The sequence below is a fragment of the Lactuca virosa genome, chromosome 9, assembly GCF_052849685.1.
Source record: "Lactuca virosa cultivar CGN04683 chromosome 9, Lactuca_virosa_CGN04683_v6, whole genome shotgun sequence".
NCBI lineage: Eukaryota > Viridiplantae > Streptophyta > Magnoliopsida > Asterales > Asteraceae > Lactuca > Lactuca virosa.
Genome location: NC_136434.1, coordinates 80,642,553 through 80,658,677, shown reverse-complemented (window position 1 = coordinate 80,658,677; position 16,125 = coordinate 80,642,553). Strand labels below are relative to the sequence as shown.

Genomic DNA, 16,125 nt, shown 5'->3' with positions numbered 1-16,125 from the left:
CAAAACATTTAATAAATATATAATTTTTTTATATTAAAATAATAAACGGGTCACAGGTCAATCCGTGATTTTTTGTACAAACCCGTATACAATCCATTTAATAAACGGTTGACGGGTTGAAAAACTCAACCCAAAACCCGTTTGTCTTCGTGTCGGGGCACAGGTTGTATCGAGAATTGTCAGACCTAAAATAGCCGGATAGAGATACAACTATATATAGTTGAGGGGGTGAAGTAACAATTCTAAAAATGTAGAGGACTTGAAGCAAAAGAAACATGCCTAATGTGATTTCGTCCAACCGCAAGGCTCTACAGGAGCAACAAATTCCATATCATCTTCTGTCTGCTCTCCCGATTTCCAAACGTTTTGGGTCTCTTTCACACTCCTTCGAAATCTCCGATGGCAATCTCCGTCACTGCACCCGCCGCATGTCGCTCATGGACTTTTGACCGTTCCACGCCGTTGGCTTCATCTTCTTCCTCCTCCTCCTCCTCAAGGCTTTCCAATCTGTCTTCTCTGCAATTTCATTCACGGATTCCTCGTCTTACTCTTAGTAATCGTCGCTTTACTACTTTCCCATCTAAGTCCCGAACACTTACCCTGGTAATCTCCTTTTCATCCCTTCTCTTCGTTTCTCCATATATCTGATATCTATCGTTTAACTTGCTAACCAGATGTGAATTTTTATGTTTAGGACTTCGATGTTGATAATAATCCTGTTTTACTCTTTCTTTTGCCTGTGTTTTTGGGAAATTTTATGTTTGTAATGTTAGATGTGAATCATGTCATTTTGTTTCAATAGTTCCATTTGTTTAGCAAGTTAATTGTAAATTAGGTTTTTCTTTCTTCCCTCATTTGAGTTACTTCCCTAAATTCGTGAAGATTTTGGTTGTAAAAGAGTTGAAAATTTCCTCTTATTTGCTTTTGTTTATCACTGCAAAATCCCTAATCTGTTGTTGATTGCTTACTTTATACATGTACATAGTACACATCTACTCCGACATATTCTGGAATTGAAGTTACAAGTATTTTATGGATTGATAAACAAAAAACAAACTCATTAATTACTTGACAATCAGGCTCAAGCAAAGAAGCAAACTTTTTCCTCCCTTGATGAACTACTGGAAAAAGCTGAGAAGCCAGTATTGGTCGACTTTTATGCAACATGGTAATTCTTTCTTTGATCTTTCTGTCAATTTAGGTATTAAAAATCTGGTTTAAATCATCAACTTTTGTTACTTACAGGTGTGGGCCATGTCAATTTATGGGTCCTATACTGAATGAAGTTAGTATCACCATGGGAGATACACTCCAAGTAGTTAAAATTGATACTGAAAAGTATCCTGAAATTGCAAGCAAGTACAACATTGAAGCTTTGCCTACTTTCATTTTATTCAAAGATGGAAAACCTTTTGATCGTTTTGTAAGTTTTTTATGCAACATTCATCAACCTTATGCTGTTTATTATTCTTTTTCATAGTTGAAAAGAATAATAGTAATAAGTAAATAACAATTATGTAATTTTTATTGTATTAAATGGTTTTAGGAAGGAGCTTTAACAGCAAATCAGCTTATCCAACGAATTGAGGGTACACTGAAAGTTAAGAACTAGATCTGGATAAAACCTGGTAATCTTTTTCATCTATTTTTCTTGTTTAATCCATTTCATACCATTTGACATCTTTGAAGTATTTTTATTTTTATTTTATTTCCTCAGGTTAAACTTGATGTGAAGCAAGGGTTTGGTTTTGTGTTTTTGTTTTTGTTGTATATGTGTTTATACATTTTCATTTGGCTCTTGGTTTTAAAATGTGATTACAATTGCTAGTCTGGATTTTATTGGTCAGAGAAGAGTAACAAAGATTTGATACCAGTTGAATTTGTGATTGACTATTGGTTTCTTTAACTCCATTCATGCTTTGGGTTCATGTTACAGTTCTAAGTGTTGTTAAACTTCTTAGGAACTATTAGAACATCTGAATGAACCATTCAGTGGGTTTCTTGAAATGAGTGAGGCCCAGTGTGTCTTGATTGTGTTTCTTGTATATGTTATTGTCCATAACATGTTCGTCCCTGAATGGTGTAAACGGAGATGAATCACTTGAAATCACTTTTTTTTAGAAAATTAAGTATAAAAGCAAAAGATAAAAGTAACAAATTTGGCTAATTTTATTAACTTATTACAAGATTTAGCTAAAAATTAAGCAAAAGACCCACTCATTTTTGTAGCATACTCTAAGAAATCTGCCACATCACTACGGAATGGATTATATGGTGCGATATGGGACACAATGGTCCGCCTATATAAACCCCATAAAACTTTAACTTTATTTTCCATTTTCTATTTTCATAAATTCACGAAAAACGCTTTGAAAAAAAGAAAATGATCGAGGACTACAAATATTTTCGTTGGTACTTTCAAAGTCCTGTGAGAATACAATTTTCGTAGTTGAAAGATGCGTTTTTGCCAAAATACCCATTATTTATTTATTTTTTAAATTAAATATCATTGTAGGTGTTTTTTTTTCTAAAAGATAGGTGTTTTCTTTAACAAATGGTGTTTCATAGTACGAGCTGATTTTATCAAAGGTGTTTCTATGAAAATGTCATTTCTCACTCAGAAATAACAATTTTGGAGGACATTTGCAAAAATGTTATATCTTAATGAGAAATGAACTTTGAGGCCTCGTATGTATTCACTCCAATGAATGTCGACTAGATTTGTGTTTTCAAAGGCGTTTTCTCTGAAATATGTTGTTTTTTTCGGTAGCAACTGTCATTTTCGCAAGTGCTCATTTGAAAATGTCATTCCTCACTAAGAAATAACATTTTGCGGTAACAACTATGATATATCATATCTTGCTGAGAAATGAATTTTGAACAAGATTTGTGTTTTATTCATTGAATATCCACTAGATTTGTGTTTTTGTAACAATTTATTTTTTCGCAGGTGATCATGCCAAAATGTCATTTCTCGTTGAGAAATAAGTTTTTGTTGCAGGAAGATAAATGTCATATCTTATTGAGAAGTAAACATTAAACGCAGATCGGTGTTTAATTCAACCAGATTTATGTTTGTAATCAAGCTTCATATTTAGGTCCGAAAGAATTTTGGGTTTGAATTCTTTTTCTACGAAATGAAGTAAAAATACGAGAATGAAGGTTTTTATACGTCTAAAATTGTGGCGCCGGAGACATACGAAACATGGAGATGGTGGCAGCAGCAGAAATAGAAAGCATCGGAGTCAACCTAACCCCACCGCTCTCTCCTCTCTCCTACTCACTTCATGACTCTTTCCTCCTCTCCCACTGCGCCTCCTGCTTCTCCCCTCTTCCGCCCGATCCCCATCCTTCCCTTCATCCTCTTCTCTACTGCTCCCCTTCCTGCTCTTCTTCCCATTCTCCCCTCCACCTCTGCTCCGCCTCCCACCACCTCCATCTCCACCTCTCCCAGAACCCTTACGATGGCCAAACCTCCGACCTCCGCGCCGCTCTCCTCTTGCTTCTCCAAATTAAACGCCACCATCCCTTCAAACATTACGATAGAATCTGTGGGTTGATGAGCAACCGTCACCATCTCCTTATGTCTAATCACGACGATGAGTTTTCCACCAGAATAAAGAACGGCGCGAGAGCAATGGCGGCAGCTACAATGATGAGAGACGGCGTCTCCGATTCCAATTCCAATTCGTCCGAGGAATTTTTACTGGAAGAGGCGGTGTTGTGCGTGGTGGTAACAAACGCCGTGGAGGTGCAAGATAGGTTTGGTCGATCAGTAGGGATTGCGGTGTACAATATTTCTTTCTCGTGGATCAACCACAGTTGTTCCCCAAATGCCTGCTACCTGTTCTTGCCGTCGGAGAGCCACGGTTGTGTGCAACGGTTTCTCATCATTCCAGCATCCTCTAATGGTCGCCAACCAATTGGGCTTTCTTCAAATTCCCAATTCCTAACAGGTAATTTACTAAACCCTCAAATTCATACGTTTCCAATTCGTAAACAAGAAATTGAATTGCTTATATGTAATAGAATCGACGGAGATCCATGGTGGTCCAAGAGTGGTTATTAGGAATATAAAGCCCATAAAGAAAGGGGCGCAGGTTACAATCGCATACACAGATTTGCTACAACCGAAGGTAAACAACTTCATCAAATCCATTCTATATTCGAATTCATGAAATCTTCAATCATCTTTCCGTTTTTTCCAGGAGTTGAGGCAACTGGACTTGTGGTCCAAGTATCGATTTACTTGTTGCTGTAATCGATGTGTTGCAGTGCCTCCAACACACGTTGACCAGTGTCTACAGACGTTGACCACTGCCTCCTCCATTGATGTAGGAATAGAAAAACTTACAGAGTACATAAACGATGCTATTGATGAATATCTATCTTCCAATGATGCCGAATCTTGCTGCAAAAAGCTGGAAAATATCCTTTTGAATGGATTCAATTATGAACAGCTCATAATCAGATTACACCCCCAAAATCATCTATCTTTGAATGTCTACACAACTCTAGCTTCAGCTTATAAGGTCCGATCAATGGAAGAAAATCTGTTACATTCTTTAAAGATGAAAAGATTCAGTGCTGCATACTCCTTGTTACTTGCAGTTGTAACACATAAACTCTTTCTCTATGAATCATGTTTCATTGCTTCGGTTTCAAATTTCTGGATTGGTGCTGGTGAATCCATGCTAGATCTTGCTAGAAACATAATGTCTGATTGTGATTCAGAGCTTCAAAGTTTTAAATGCTTAAAGTGTGGTCTGATTGATGTATTTGAAGCTGATTTTGTCGATGGTCAAAGTCCCAAAAGGGTTTTAGACATATCCAACAAGTTTATAAATTGCATCAATGATGTATTGCCCAAGGTTTGGAAATTTTTGGTTCATGGAAATAGTTATCTTGAAGTTGTTAAAGATTCCATTGATCTCTTAATGAATGTGAAGGAAGTTATGGGGGGCGAAGAAAGAGTTGAGCTTTTCTGTGTAGGTGTTCATTGTTTGTTATATGGTGGGGTTTTGATGAATATTTTTGGTGGGAAGGATTCACATTTGAGTTGTTATATTCGAGGTCTTGTTTATGGTGGAGATGCAAAAGCTTGTGGTGAATGATTGCAAATATAATGTAAGCTTACTATAATTCATATGATTCCGTTACAATTCTTTCATGGGGTATATGATTATTTACTAGTGATTGTTGTGGAGAAACTTACATTTGATGGCAACAAATGGCAAAATCATGAATAATAAAAAGGTGTTTTGAGACTTGAGAGAGGAAAAAAACCAAATGTGTACATGACATTTATATATATATATATATATATATATATATATATATATATATATATATGTTGCTTTTGATTGTGGAAAACTGTTTTCGTTTTTTTTTTAAATATATATGTTGCTTTTGATTTTGATAAACAGAAAATTTTCGTTTTCGGGATAGTTTTTAGAAAATTATCAAAAATGTCTTTTCAAAATTTTCATTTTTCTTAGGAAACTACATAATTTTCTAAACGCTTTAGATTGTTGATAACCTTTTGTGGTTTGATATAGATGGATAGCAACCTTGTTTCCCTTACTCTTCAAAATTACCATTGAAGCCTTGAAGGGTATACGTGAAGGGTTAAGAGTATCACTTTATAATCTCAATGCTCGTGTAGGAATCACTTTCCTAAACAAACAATTCAAAACTATATGCCTAGGGTTACATGAAATTTTCATTGGGATAATCAAAATGAGCACTCAAAATCCTAAATTTTAAATCAGCTCCAACTTTGTTCCGGTTGGTAAAAGTTCAAATTCGAAAGATAAAGAAACCAAAAATAGTAACAGGTTTGGAATCTTGACTTTAATAATAAAAATATTTTAAATCGCAATAAAGTGATACTATTGAAAACAGACCATGGATTCTAGCAGGGGAGGGAGGGAAGGAGCGAAAGAGAGTTTGGGAGAGAGAAGAGAGATGTTCAAGTCGGCAAAAGAATGTATTATACATAACATAGTGAACAAAAAGTTATTTTTTAACAAAGGGAAGATATTATTATCCTCTTAAAACATTTTTCTGGTCACGAAATATCTCAGTCAATATTTTTTTTTGAAATATTCTCTTTGCCACGTAATATATATGTCAACATTTTTTTTATGTAAAATCGGATAAACCTGCTACTATAGGTAGTGATAGTGTTTTTGAACATTTAAGTAAGTTTAATGATATATTGATATAATGTGCAAGAAATAAAATCTGTTGGTTTTTTTTAACAAAATGAAAATTTTGTTAATCTCTTTAAGTCTATTTTCCTTAAAAGTTATTTAAACTTGAATGGTTCTATTAAAAGAAATGCAAACATTGTGTTTGCAGAAATTATAATGGGTTTTATAAAATTTGCAATAGATAAAAAAGATAAAAATGAAAATTTCTTAATATTTAGTTAAATTCTTAAAGCACAACCAGCAAACTTTCTTACTCTTACACACGATGCAATTAGATTTCCATATTTATTTAAATTTTCCGAATAAAATTGTTTGTATTCCAAGCAAACTTTAAGTAATACCTTTAAAAGTAGAAGTTAATCTATTTGGGTTAGCTAAAAGTAGACCAAATCAATTTGCGTACAAAGCTGTTAAGGTACAATATTTTTCTTAAATACTTTTTAAAAACATGATCATTTTCAAACAATGATACTGGTTATTGTTATAGTATAAATAGTAATTAGGTTTTACATCAATGATTTAAGTAGATATTTTCGTTTAACTATGTTCAACAACACCAATTTAAATCAACTCGTAGCCTTACGATAGATAGGTAAATAGAAAATTTTATTTAAAAAATATATATTAACAAAAAAAGTAAAAATTATAATTTTTACGGACCGTTGTAGAATTCTCTTAACCTTTTTTAAAGTAAAAAGATCCAAAACACAATTAATATGATCCTGGAAGGACTCAAAGAACTATATCTAAAAATATGTATTTTGTTGTTTGTTTGTTAGCACATTTTGTTTGACTTTTATATAAGAGGTATAAATGGTTGATTTAAATTCAACAATTTCAACTAATTAGATAAGTTTTGATCTAAATAATATGACATACAATAATTAATATATCATACTAATAACTAAGTAGGGAAGGATATATATTATAACTAGGGAAGGTTGTGACTATATTAAAACTGTCCACGCGTCCAAAATGAATTCACAATTGCTTATATTATAAATTCCTCTTAAACTCACTCTTATTTTTATCATCACTAGTTCACCATTCTTATTTCTTAATCAACAACTTAACCATGGCTGAAGAGAAGAAGCACCACCACCTCTTTCATCACAATAAGGATGATGAGGAGTCTTCTGCAGCCTATTCTGTTGAAGGAACCCATGATTACAAGGAAGATGAGAAGAAACACAAGAAAGATGAGCACCTTGGTGAAGTAGGTGCTGTGGCTGCAGGGCTCTTTGCAGAGGTAACCATGATCATTCACCTATATATGTTCATCACTTAGTTGCACCCATACTTATTTGTTTCTTTGTTTTAATCCAAGCAAAACAAGGTTGAATCTCAATGGATCATAACAAGATTGAAATTTAACCATTTACCTAACATGTATGTGTATTCATGTTGCATGGGAGGTTAGTGGTTGATCTACAAAATTCCACATAAGAGGTCTAGGGTTCAAACCTGACAGACTGAAAAAAAATACTATATAATACGATGTTATGTGTCATGCACATATGTATTAAATATTACAAAAAAAATGTTGAAATAAATTTGTGAATGAATGTTAGCATGAGAAGCATGAGGAAAAGAAGGACCCAGAGAACGCACACCGCCACAAATTGGAGGAAGAGATTGCAGCGACAGCTGCTGTAGGAGCTGGTGGATATGCATTCCACGAGCACCATGATAAGAAGGAAGATGAAAAGGCACAGGACACCAAGAAGCATCACCATCTCTTTTAGTTGCCATGCCTACTTCAATAAATACTATGTGTGCCCGTATTACATGAAATAAAGTACAAACTTATATTATGTTTATATATGGTTTTCACATTAAATAAAGTACAAATTTATGGAATTCCCCGTGTCACTAATCGCTTGATACTTTAATTGCATTTTGTATTATGTTGTTGTTGAAGGGTGTTTTAATTATTTAAATAATTAACAGTCAACATTTTGATGGAGTTATACATTATAGATTGGTTTTAGTTTTTCTATAGAGATATTGATAATTTTTCAAATGAGATTCATATTAAGGAAGGGGATATTTGTTTCATATAATACTAAGTTAGATGCATGTGTAATACACATGTTGATTAAAAGAAATATTACATAAAAAGGATTAACACTAATGATTTTTAAACGGTCTTAGAACCTGTTTGATAAATGTCTTTCCAGGCTCATAAAGATCTTTTTGGCTGAATGGAACGGAAAGACCGTTTGATTTGCACAAAATTTTTTAGCTTTCCCGGTAAAATGGGTCTTTCCACAAAGCCACAAACCCAAGTCTCGATGGAAAAGAAATACGCCTCGGACCATTGTGCCCTAACAAAAAAAACGCTCTTGAGAAGTCTCCTTTAGCGACTTCATCAACCATCATCGTGTTTCCCTTCGCTGACCAAGACGTCGTTGCCCTCCTTCGTTTTTGGCCAGAAGTCGCCGACCCTCCTCCATCTCCGCCCAGGTTCGTCTTTTTTTTTTTTTCTGATGCGTTTCTCCTGAATCTGATATGCAAGGGCAACGATTTTTTTTTAATTTGTTTCCAATCTTATTCAATAGTTTGTTTGTGATTTCTTCTTTCTTTCATCTGCTTCTCTTTCTTCTGATTTTCGAAATGCGAGAGTAGCATTTCAGAATTTGTGAACTTTTTTGTGGGTAAAATCATTATCATATTTTCTTTAAAGTAATTTTCGAGCATAGGAGGAGGATACATGCTGAATTTTGTTCAAACATGTTGATTTTGTTCAGAATTTGTGAACTTTTTGTGGGTAAAATCAAAATAATATATGCTGTTTTTTGTACAAAGATACTGAATTATATATATATATATATATATATATATATATATATATATATATATATATATATATATATATGGTGAATTTTATTTATATTTGCATATTTTGAACAAAACGTTATAGTTAATCCTGATGTGCCAGGTTGAGGAATTGAGAGCGAAAACATACAAGGCATAGAATGAGGTTCAGAAGCCATTGAATATATGACTACTTTGCGTGAGCAGATTGCTAATCAACTACTTTCACCTTGTTTACTTTAGAGTTGCATGCAAATTAGTATGTTATTTTCAATTTCAATATGTTTCTATTTGGATTTTAATTTATTTATGTTTAATTACTTTGTATGACAATTTGTATTTGGATTTTTAAATGATTATTGTGTAATTTTGATTTTGTATGACAATTTTTATGTTTTTATAACTATTCAACAATTTCATCCATCACAGTATAAAACAGCAGGGTAATATGGTCATTTTTCATCATTCAACACAGTCAGTCAAATGTACAATCAAACAACATGGTTTCTTTCCCAGTTAGAAAACTTTCACAGACAACACTTTCCCAGGTAGCAACTATCAAACGACCCCTTAAACTCTCAGGTTTGCCAAACCAGAAGATTGGATACATCAAAGTAGCGTCAATAACAACAGACATGCCATGCAAACTACTTTCCCTTCATGTCTACTTCAAAATCCGATAAAACAAAAAGAAAAATGAATCCATAAATGTAAAACACAAATGTGTCTATAAAGACCAGAAAATGTTCATTTTATACATGTTGGATAAAATTCAACAATAGACGAGTTTAGATTTGTCATTAATTTTTAATTTTGTTTTAGAAGTGCATGGGCACCACAAACTTGTTCAAGTTAAAGAAAAAAATAAAAGTTTGAGATACTGAAAACTACAGAATACTATTGAAATAGCAAACATAATCTTTTTAGCAACATATGTAATCCCACATATGTTTATGTGAAAACTCAAACGTTGTATATTTGTCCTAGGGTTTAGGTCATTTTTGGTCACTTAACTTTTAGTTTTATGCTCATTTGGTCACTTAATTATTTTTAAGTTTTAAAAGGTCATCAAACTTTTGAATTTGTGCTCATTTAGTCACTTAACTTTTGGTTTGGTCACTTAACTTTTAGATTTATGCTCATTTAGTCACTTAACTTTTAAAATTGTGCTCATTTAGTCACTAAACTTTTAAAAAAATTTAAAAGTTTTGTGACTAAATGAGCACAATTTTAAAAGTTAGGTGACTAAATGTGACCAAACCAAAAGTTAAGTGACTAAACGAGCACAAAGTCAAAAGTTTGATGACCTTTTAAAACTTAAAAAGAATTAAGTGACCAAATGAGCACAAAACTAAAAGTTAAGTGACCAAAAATGACCTAAACCCTTTGTCCTACAAGCCATTTCATGTACACTACTTGTTTAAGTTATAACATGGAATATGAAGCCTTTATCTAATGCTTAAAAATGAACATATTAATGAATAGAATTTGATGCCAACATATGGATATATATAGTAGTTTATGGACAATGTTTCAGTTACATACATAGCCACGACAAATCAGTTACAAGTTACAATTATAAGAAATTTTATTAAAAACATAATATAAACCCCCACCTTTGTTCCATGAACATATGTTTACTAAAAGCATTATTTACCCTCTGTTGTACTTTAGTGATTCGTTATTAGAGTAATTTACACAACCATTCAAAGTTGGTAAACTTGTCAATACCACAAAATATTGTATGTTACCAAAAAAGTTAACAAAAAAATAAAGATAAAGGAAAAATTACGAAAAATAGCAACTTACTTCACTGTTGCTGTTAAAATCAGGAATATACTTCATCTTTACCCGTAATAGCAAATTAGGAATACACTTAGAGCATCCAAAGTGGTGAGTTCAATGGGAGAGTTGAATGAGGTGGCAAGTCTATGTGTTATTCAATGGATGAAACTCTACCATTGTGAGATGTCACATTGGCATTCAATGGATTTGGAGTTCAATGGCCATTGAACTCTTCAATGGGAAAAAAAGTTTTTACTTCTTAAATATTTACTATAAATTACATTTTGTAACATTCTATTAAACTTTGTAGAGTTCAATACATTGTAGGAAAAAAATGATGAAGTTGTAGGAATTATAGAAAGATGATGTGACAATCCATTGAACTCTATGGAGTTCAATGCATTGTAGATGCCCTTATAGACATAGTTTTGTCTCCTTGAACTTTTTTAGCAATTTAAATATAAATAAATAAATGAATTTTTGTAACTATAATTGTACATTTAATAAAAATAGAATTGTCGTGTAACATAAAAAACCTTTAATAACATATCCTCCTCATAGTGTTAATGTTTTAAGCTACTTTAAAGGGCTGCATTTTTTACTTTTCTAACTTTAACCTTAATTTCTACAACACCACTTGAAAGAAATTAGCCTACTTTTGGTTATTAAAAGTGATGAGAGACGATTATAACGTATGTTACGAAACACGTTTTTTACCAGATAGGGTCATGTCGGATTTTTTTACTTATTTGATTTACATATAAATTATATGTATTTTAAAATAGGTAGGATCCCTATAGCATCCTACTTTCATGTAATGTATTTTAAAACAAACTAATTTATTTTAAGATATGTAACATCGATATAAGATTCTACTTTCATGACGAAAATATCCTTTATTGATTTGTGTTAATCCGTCACATGAACCGGAACAAAAGTTATGTTAAATGACTAAAATGTCCTTTATTATCTTTTGAAATTTCTTTCTTATTTTATAAAAAAGAGATAACTAACACTTAATAAAATAATATTTCTAAAAAAAGCACAATTAACGCTTAACAAAAATATATGTTAACAATAATGATGCCAACAAATAAAAGGGTACATTTAAATGAAATTGTAGCGGCAAAATTTGTTATGTATTTGAATTAAATTCTGCTATAACCGGGTAGAATTATCTAAGTACAATGTTGTAACAAAAGGGAAGTGGAATGTTATAATAAGCAAATCAATGAAAATATAATGTTATTTATTGAACATGTTGGGAAAAAAGAAACATGGTCTCTTCGGTTTTTTATGACATACCTAAGTGGCTTGATTTATGGTATCAAATAGAGCTTAGTGATGTCATTCGAAAGCTACACCTCTACTTGATGATTAGAGAAAATGGTCAATAGAAGTTCAAAAATGAATCAATACAATAGGTTCAAATATTATAGGTTCAGATGAATTTAATACGCGTATCGATAATAATCAAACAAATGGTGCGGATCACTTTCGGGTGTTTATTTGATAGAAACAATCATTATATTATTAAGTGCATTGAATATTCATAAGTTTTTCGATTTTTTGCGTGTCTCGATTTCTCTAAACGCTTCAAAATGAAAGAAATCACAGAGAGAGAGAGAGAGAGAGGGAGGAGTTTCTGAAGAAACCGAAAGAAATCACAAATGGATTCTAAAAGTGAATATTGAGAAACCGAAAAAAATCAGAGAGAGAGAGAGAGAGAGCGCTTCAAAATTCGTGTGTGGAATACAGCTCCTAGGGAGTTGTATTTATAGGTGTCGAAACCCTAGAAGACAGTAAAAGGGCCCTCATAGGTCGGCCCCTAGAAACCCTAGGGCAACACCCTGATCTCCAAGCAAGCCGTTTTCTGGGCCTTCCATAATATTTTGTTACCTTATCCACGAAGTCAACCATTTGACCGGATTGGTCAAACCAACTTGACCCGAACTCGTCAAAAATAACAGCTCCTCAGCTCCCAGCGACTGATGCGTCGTGCGAAGTGCCAAGTGCGCCTAAATCGTTCCCTTTCGTGCATTGCGACATCGGCTAAGCTAGGCTAGGTGTGCGTGTGGGCTTGACCCATTCCTTTGATCCACTAAAGCCTTTGAAGGCCTATCAATAAAAATGGCATATAAGCTTACAAAAGGTTTCTTCCCCCACCAATATGGGATAGAGGAAAATTACCAACTTGCAACATTTCCTCTATAATTTCCAACAACCCCCCACCAAGTTGGAAAGTTTCCTTTCACTCAGACATATGATGTCACTTGGGTGTCATGAAGATTAAACCCTAGTTTAATAAGAACAAACAAAAAGAGACCAATTCAATGGTATCCTTATAGGTTTAAACCTTAAACCTTTTGACCTCTCTGGTTTACCCCCACACATCACATGCTGTCTTTGCGTTTTCCCTGAGCGCTAATATGGTTATGCGCTATAAATCCTTTTCATGACCATTTAGAAGATAAACCACTAATCTTCACTTGAAGCGGAACCACCTCTAGATCATATAGGCAAAGTTTTACAACATCTTCGTTGCTTAGATGTCTCCAAAAATTTGTAAAGAGCCTTGACTCAATCTCGTTCTCGGCAATGACGTACTATCCTACCTCACATGGATCTATCATTAATGATAGTACTTTCTATCGTTAGTGACTTCGTTTTTACCCTTTAAAATTGAGAATTAGGAGCACTAATGTTAAGTTGGGTTTCCATCACTAAGCGATTCTATTGTGGTTTTAGACCCATGACTCTCGTGGTAGGTGTACCCAAATCTCTCATCAGAGGTTTGGTAAATGGATCTTCCAAGTTCATACTTGTCTTGACATAGACAATGTAACGCCCGTAGATCCGGGCTAGTCAATTTAGAGATAATAGGGGTCGAAAACGACTTTCCGACAAAAGATTATTTAGAATAAATAATCTTAACCGAGTTGTAGAATATGTCTCAAGGGTTCCGTACATATAAAAACGCCGAAATCCGAGTTATAACGAAGAAGTTATGGCCCGTCGAAGTTTTTCGCAAAACCGGCACGACACCAGGAGACGTAAATAGTGAATTTACGATAGAGGACTTTTTAGCCTTAGTGATCTAAACAAAAGTTGTAGTATACGTTAAACCGAGAACATACAAAAAAAGAACGCCCAAATCTGACTTCGTATGAGGAAGTTATGAATTTTCTGAGATTTGGCATAGCAGTGCACAACCCGAAACTCGAATTTTAGTTCGAGCGGTTTTTGGCCTACGCAACCTAAATGAGAGTTGAAGATCTCATTAATAGGAACTCAACGATAAAAAGACAGATGAAAACGGAGTCCGTATGAAGGAGTTACGAATTCTTCGCGGTCATTTCACAGTCTAATCTCCTCTTACTGTTAAATTTAAGATCAGTAGAGAATTAGCCGACGGAGTTTAAATGAAAGTTGTAGATCTTGTTTTTACCTACGCATGAAAAAAAAGAACGTCGAAAACGGAGCTCGTATGCGAGAGTTATGATTTTTCTAAGTCGGGAGGGTGCTGTGCGAATCGGGTGACGTGGCTGAATATGGGCCAAGGCTTTCTCCCCAAGAAAAGCCATCAGGTGATGACACATGGCACTGACTCGGCGAGTCAGTGACCCGAATCGGTGAGTCCATCAGGATTTCACCCTATAAATAGAAGTGTCGGGTCATGCCATTTCCTCACACCTTCAAACCATTCTTTCTCTCTCTATACTATCTCTCTAAGCCTCCCTAACCCCCCCTAAAGTCTAGGTAAACCCCCTAGCACCCGAAGGAAGCCCCGAGGCTCCCGAAGCCCCGAGAAAGGAGCCCTTCGGCTCGGAAACACTGCTCCAAGCGAAGCCCGATTTTCGAGAAAACCCGCTGTAAGTGAGCTACGCCTACGCTATTTTTAATATAGCTTTTAATTAATTATAGTAACGTTATTAGGACCTTATAATAATTATTTGGGCTATTATTATGAGTTATATAAGTGTGTTGCTTAACGCTTATATAATAGTAATAATAACTAGACTATTAATTAGTCATGGTTAACGTTAGACTAAACTCTAGTGGAATTGATACTAGGTTTTGTCAAGGGAAAAATTGTTTTGAGATAACGAAGTGTTGTCCGAGTACCGAGTCACCACCTTCTCAAGTGAGTGCATAGTTACTTTCATCTTACACATAGATATGAAGTATTTTATATAAATTACGTGCTACGTGTGCATATTATTTATATACTTGCTATCTATGCCGGAGGAATGATTTTATACATGTTTTAAATGATTTAAACTGTATATATATTTTATATCTACAAAATATGTTGGGTAAAACATGGGTAGATGAAATATGAGTTAGATGATGAGGTGAGAGGTGAAATAGACCATGAGGTGAGGGTGAGAGGTGGACGATGTGAGAAGCCTTTTACCCAAATGATGGCCCCGTCATCTAGCAGACTATGGATGATAACCACGGACTATTCTAGACAGTCCAGTGGAACACTAGCATGCTCGCAACCTGTAGGTGTTGTGAACGATGTGTTCACCGGTGTACTCTAAAAACCCATTGACATGTATTGCGAGTGAACTCTCGAAAATGATACTGTCAATAAACGAGATGACCCTGGCAGATGCGCCTAAAGGACTCTATCGGCAGAAGCGCCTAATAGAGAACCTCATAACCCTGGCAGATGCACCTAAAGGACTATACCGGCAGATGCGCCCCATAAAGAATGTCACAATTCTGGCAGATGCGCCTAAGTGATAATATTAGCAGTTGTTCTTGACAGATGTGTCAATAGCAACGATGGATTTCGTGTCTATTCCTTAGGATAATCCTTAGGAATGAATGAACGAGGAATAGCTGATTCTTAGGGTAGATCCTTAAGAGTAAAGAAGATAATGGGGATGGGTAATTGGGTTGATTGTTTGATGTTTAAACATAATAATTATATTATTGTGGGTTGAAAACTCTATGTACTCACCAGGTTTCCCAACCTGACCCACTCAAGCTTATTGTTGGGTATGTTATGTTGCGTCATGGGCTTAGTATTGTATATCCGGATTGGTCCTGTCCATCCGTGATTATTATAGGGTTTAGCTATAAATAGTGCATACATGTATGCCTTAGAAACTAACGTGATTATAGTGATTATTGCTTTTGTAACCCTAAACACCTCTACAGTCGAAGTTCTTAGTCGAGATCTTCTGAGGTGTTAAAGTTTAATCATTCGACATCAGTTAAACCATTCCTGTGTTCTTCATTACGTCTTTAATTGTTTATCTACTTAGAATCTATCGATCCTACTAGAACTTTGTTC

General features: G+C 34.3%; 3 protein-coding genes across 3 annotated transcripts; all 3 read left to right on the top strand.

Annotated features, from left to right (window-relative positions):
* The first annotated feature begins 297 nt into the window (after positions 1-297).
* On the top strand, positions 298-1,906 carry TY2 (thioredoxin Y2). Its single transcript, XM_079069881.1, has 5 exons — positions 298-603; positions 1,080-1,168; positions 1,246-1,423; positions 1,547-1,628; positions 1,718-1,906. Exons 1-4 carry the CDS (start codon positions 400-402, stop codon positions 1,610-1,612), a joined length of 537 nt encoding a protein of 178 aa, XP_078926007.1. The 5' UTR covers positions 298-399; the 3' UTR covers positions 1,613-1,628; positions 1,718-1,906.
* A 1,195-nt stretch (positions 1,907-3,101) lies between these two features.
* LOC145135628 (SET domain-containing protein) lies at positions 3,102-5,148 on the top strand. Its single transcript, XM_079069880.1, has 3 exons — positions 3,102-3,956; positions 4,030-4,136; positions 4,209-5,148. Exons 1-3 carry the CDS (start codon positions 3,206-3,208, stop codon positions 5,112-5,114), a joined length of 1,764 nt encoding a protein of 587 aa, XP_078926006.1. The 5' UTR covers positions 3,102-3,205; the 3' UTR covers positions 5,115-5,148.
* Positions 5,149-7,227: 2,079 nt separating this feature from the next.
* Positions 7,228-8,075, top strand: LOC145135821 (uncharacterized). The gene is made up of 2 exons (XM_079070035.1): positions 7,228-7,464; positions 7,787-8,075. Exons 1-2 carry the CDS (start codon positions 7,291-7,293, stop codon positions 7,958-7,960), a joined length of 348 nt encoding a protein of 115 aa, XP_078926161.1. The 5' UTR covers positions 7,228-7,290; the 3' UTR covers positions 7,961-8,075.
* The last annotated feature ends 8,050 nt before the right edge of the window (positions 8,076-16,125 follow it).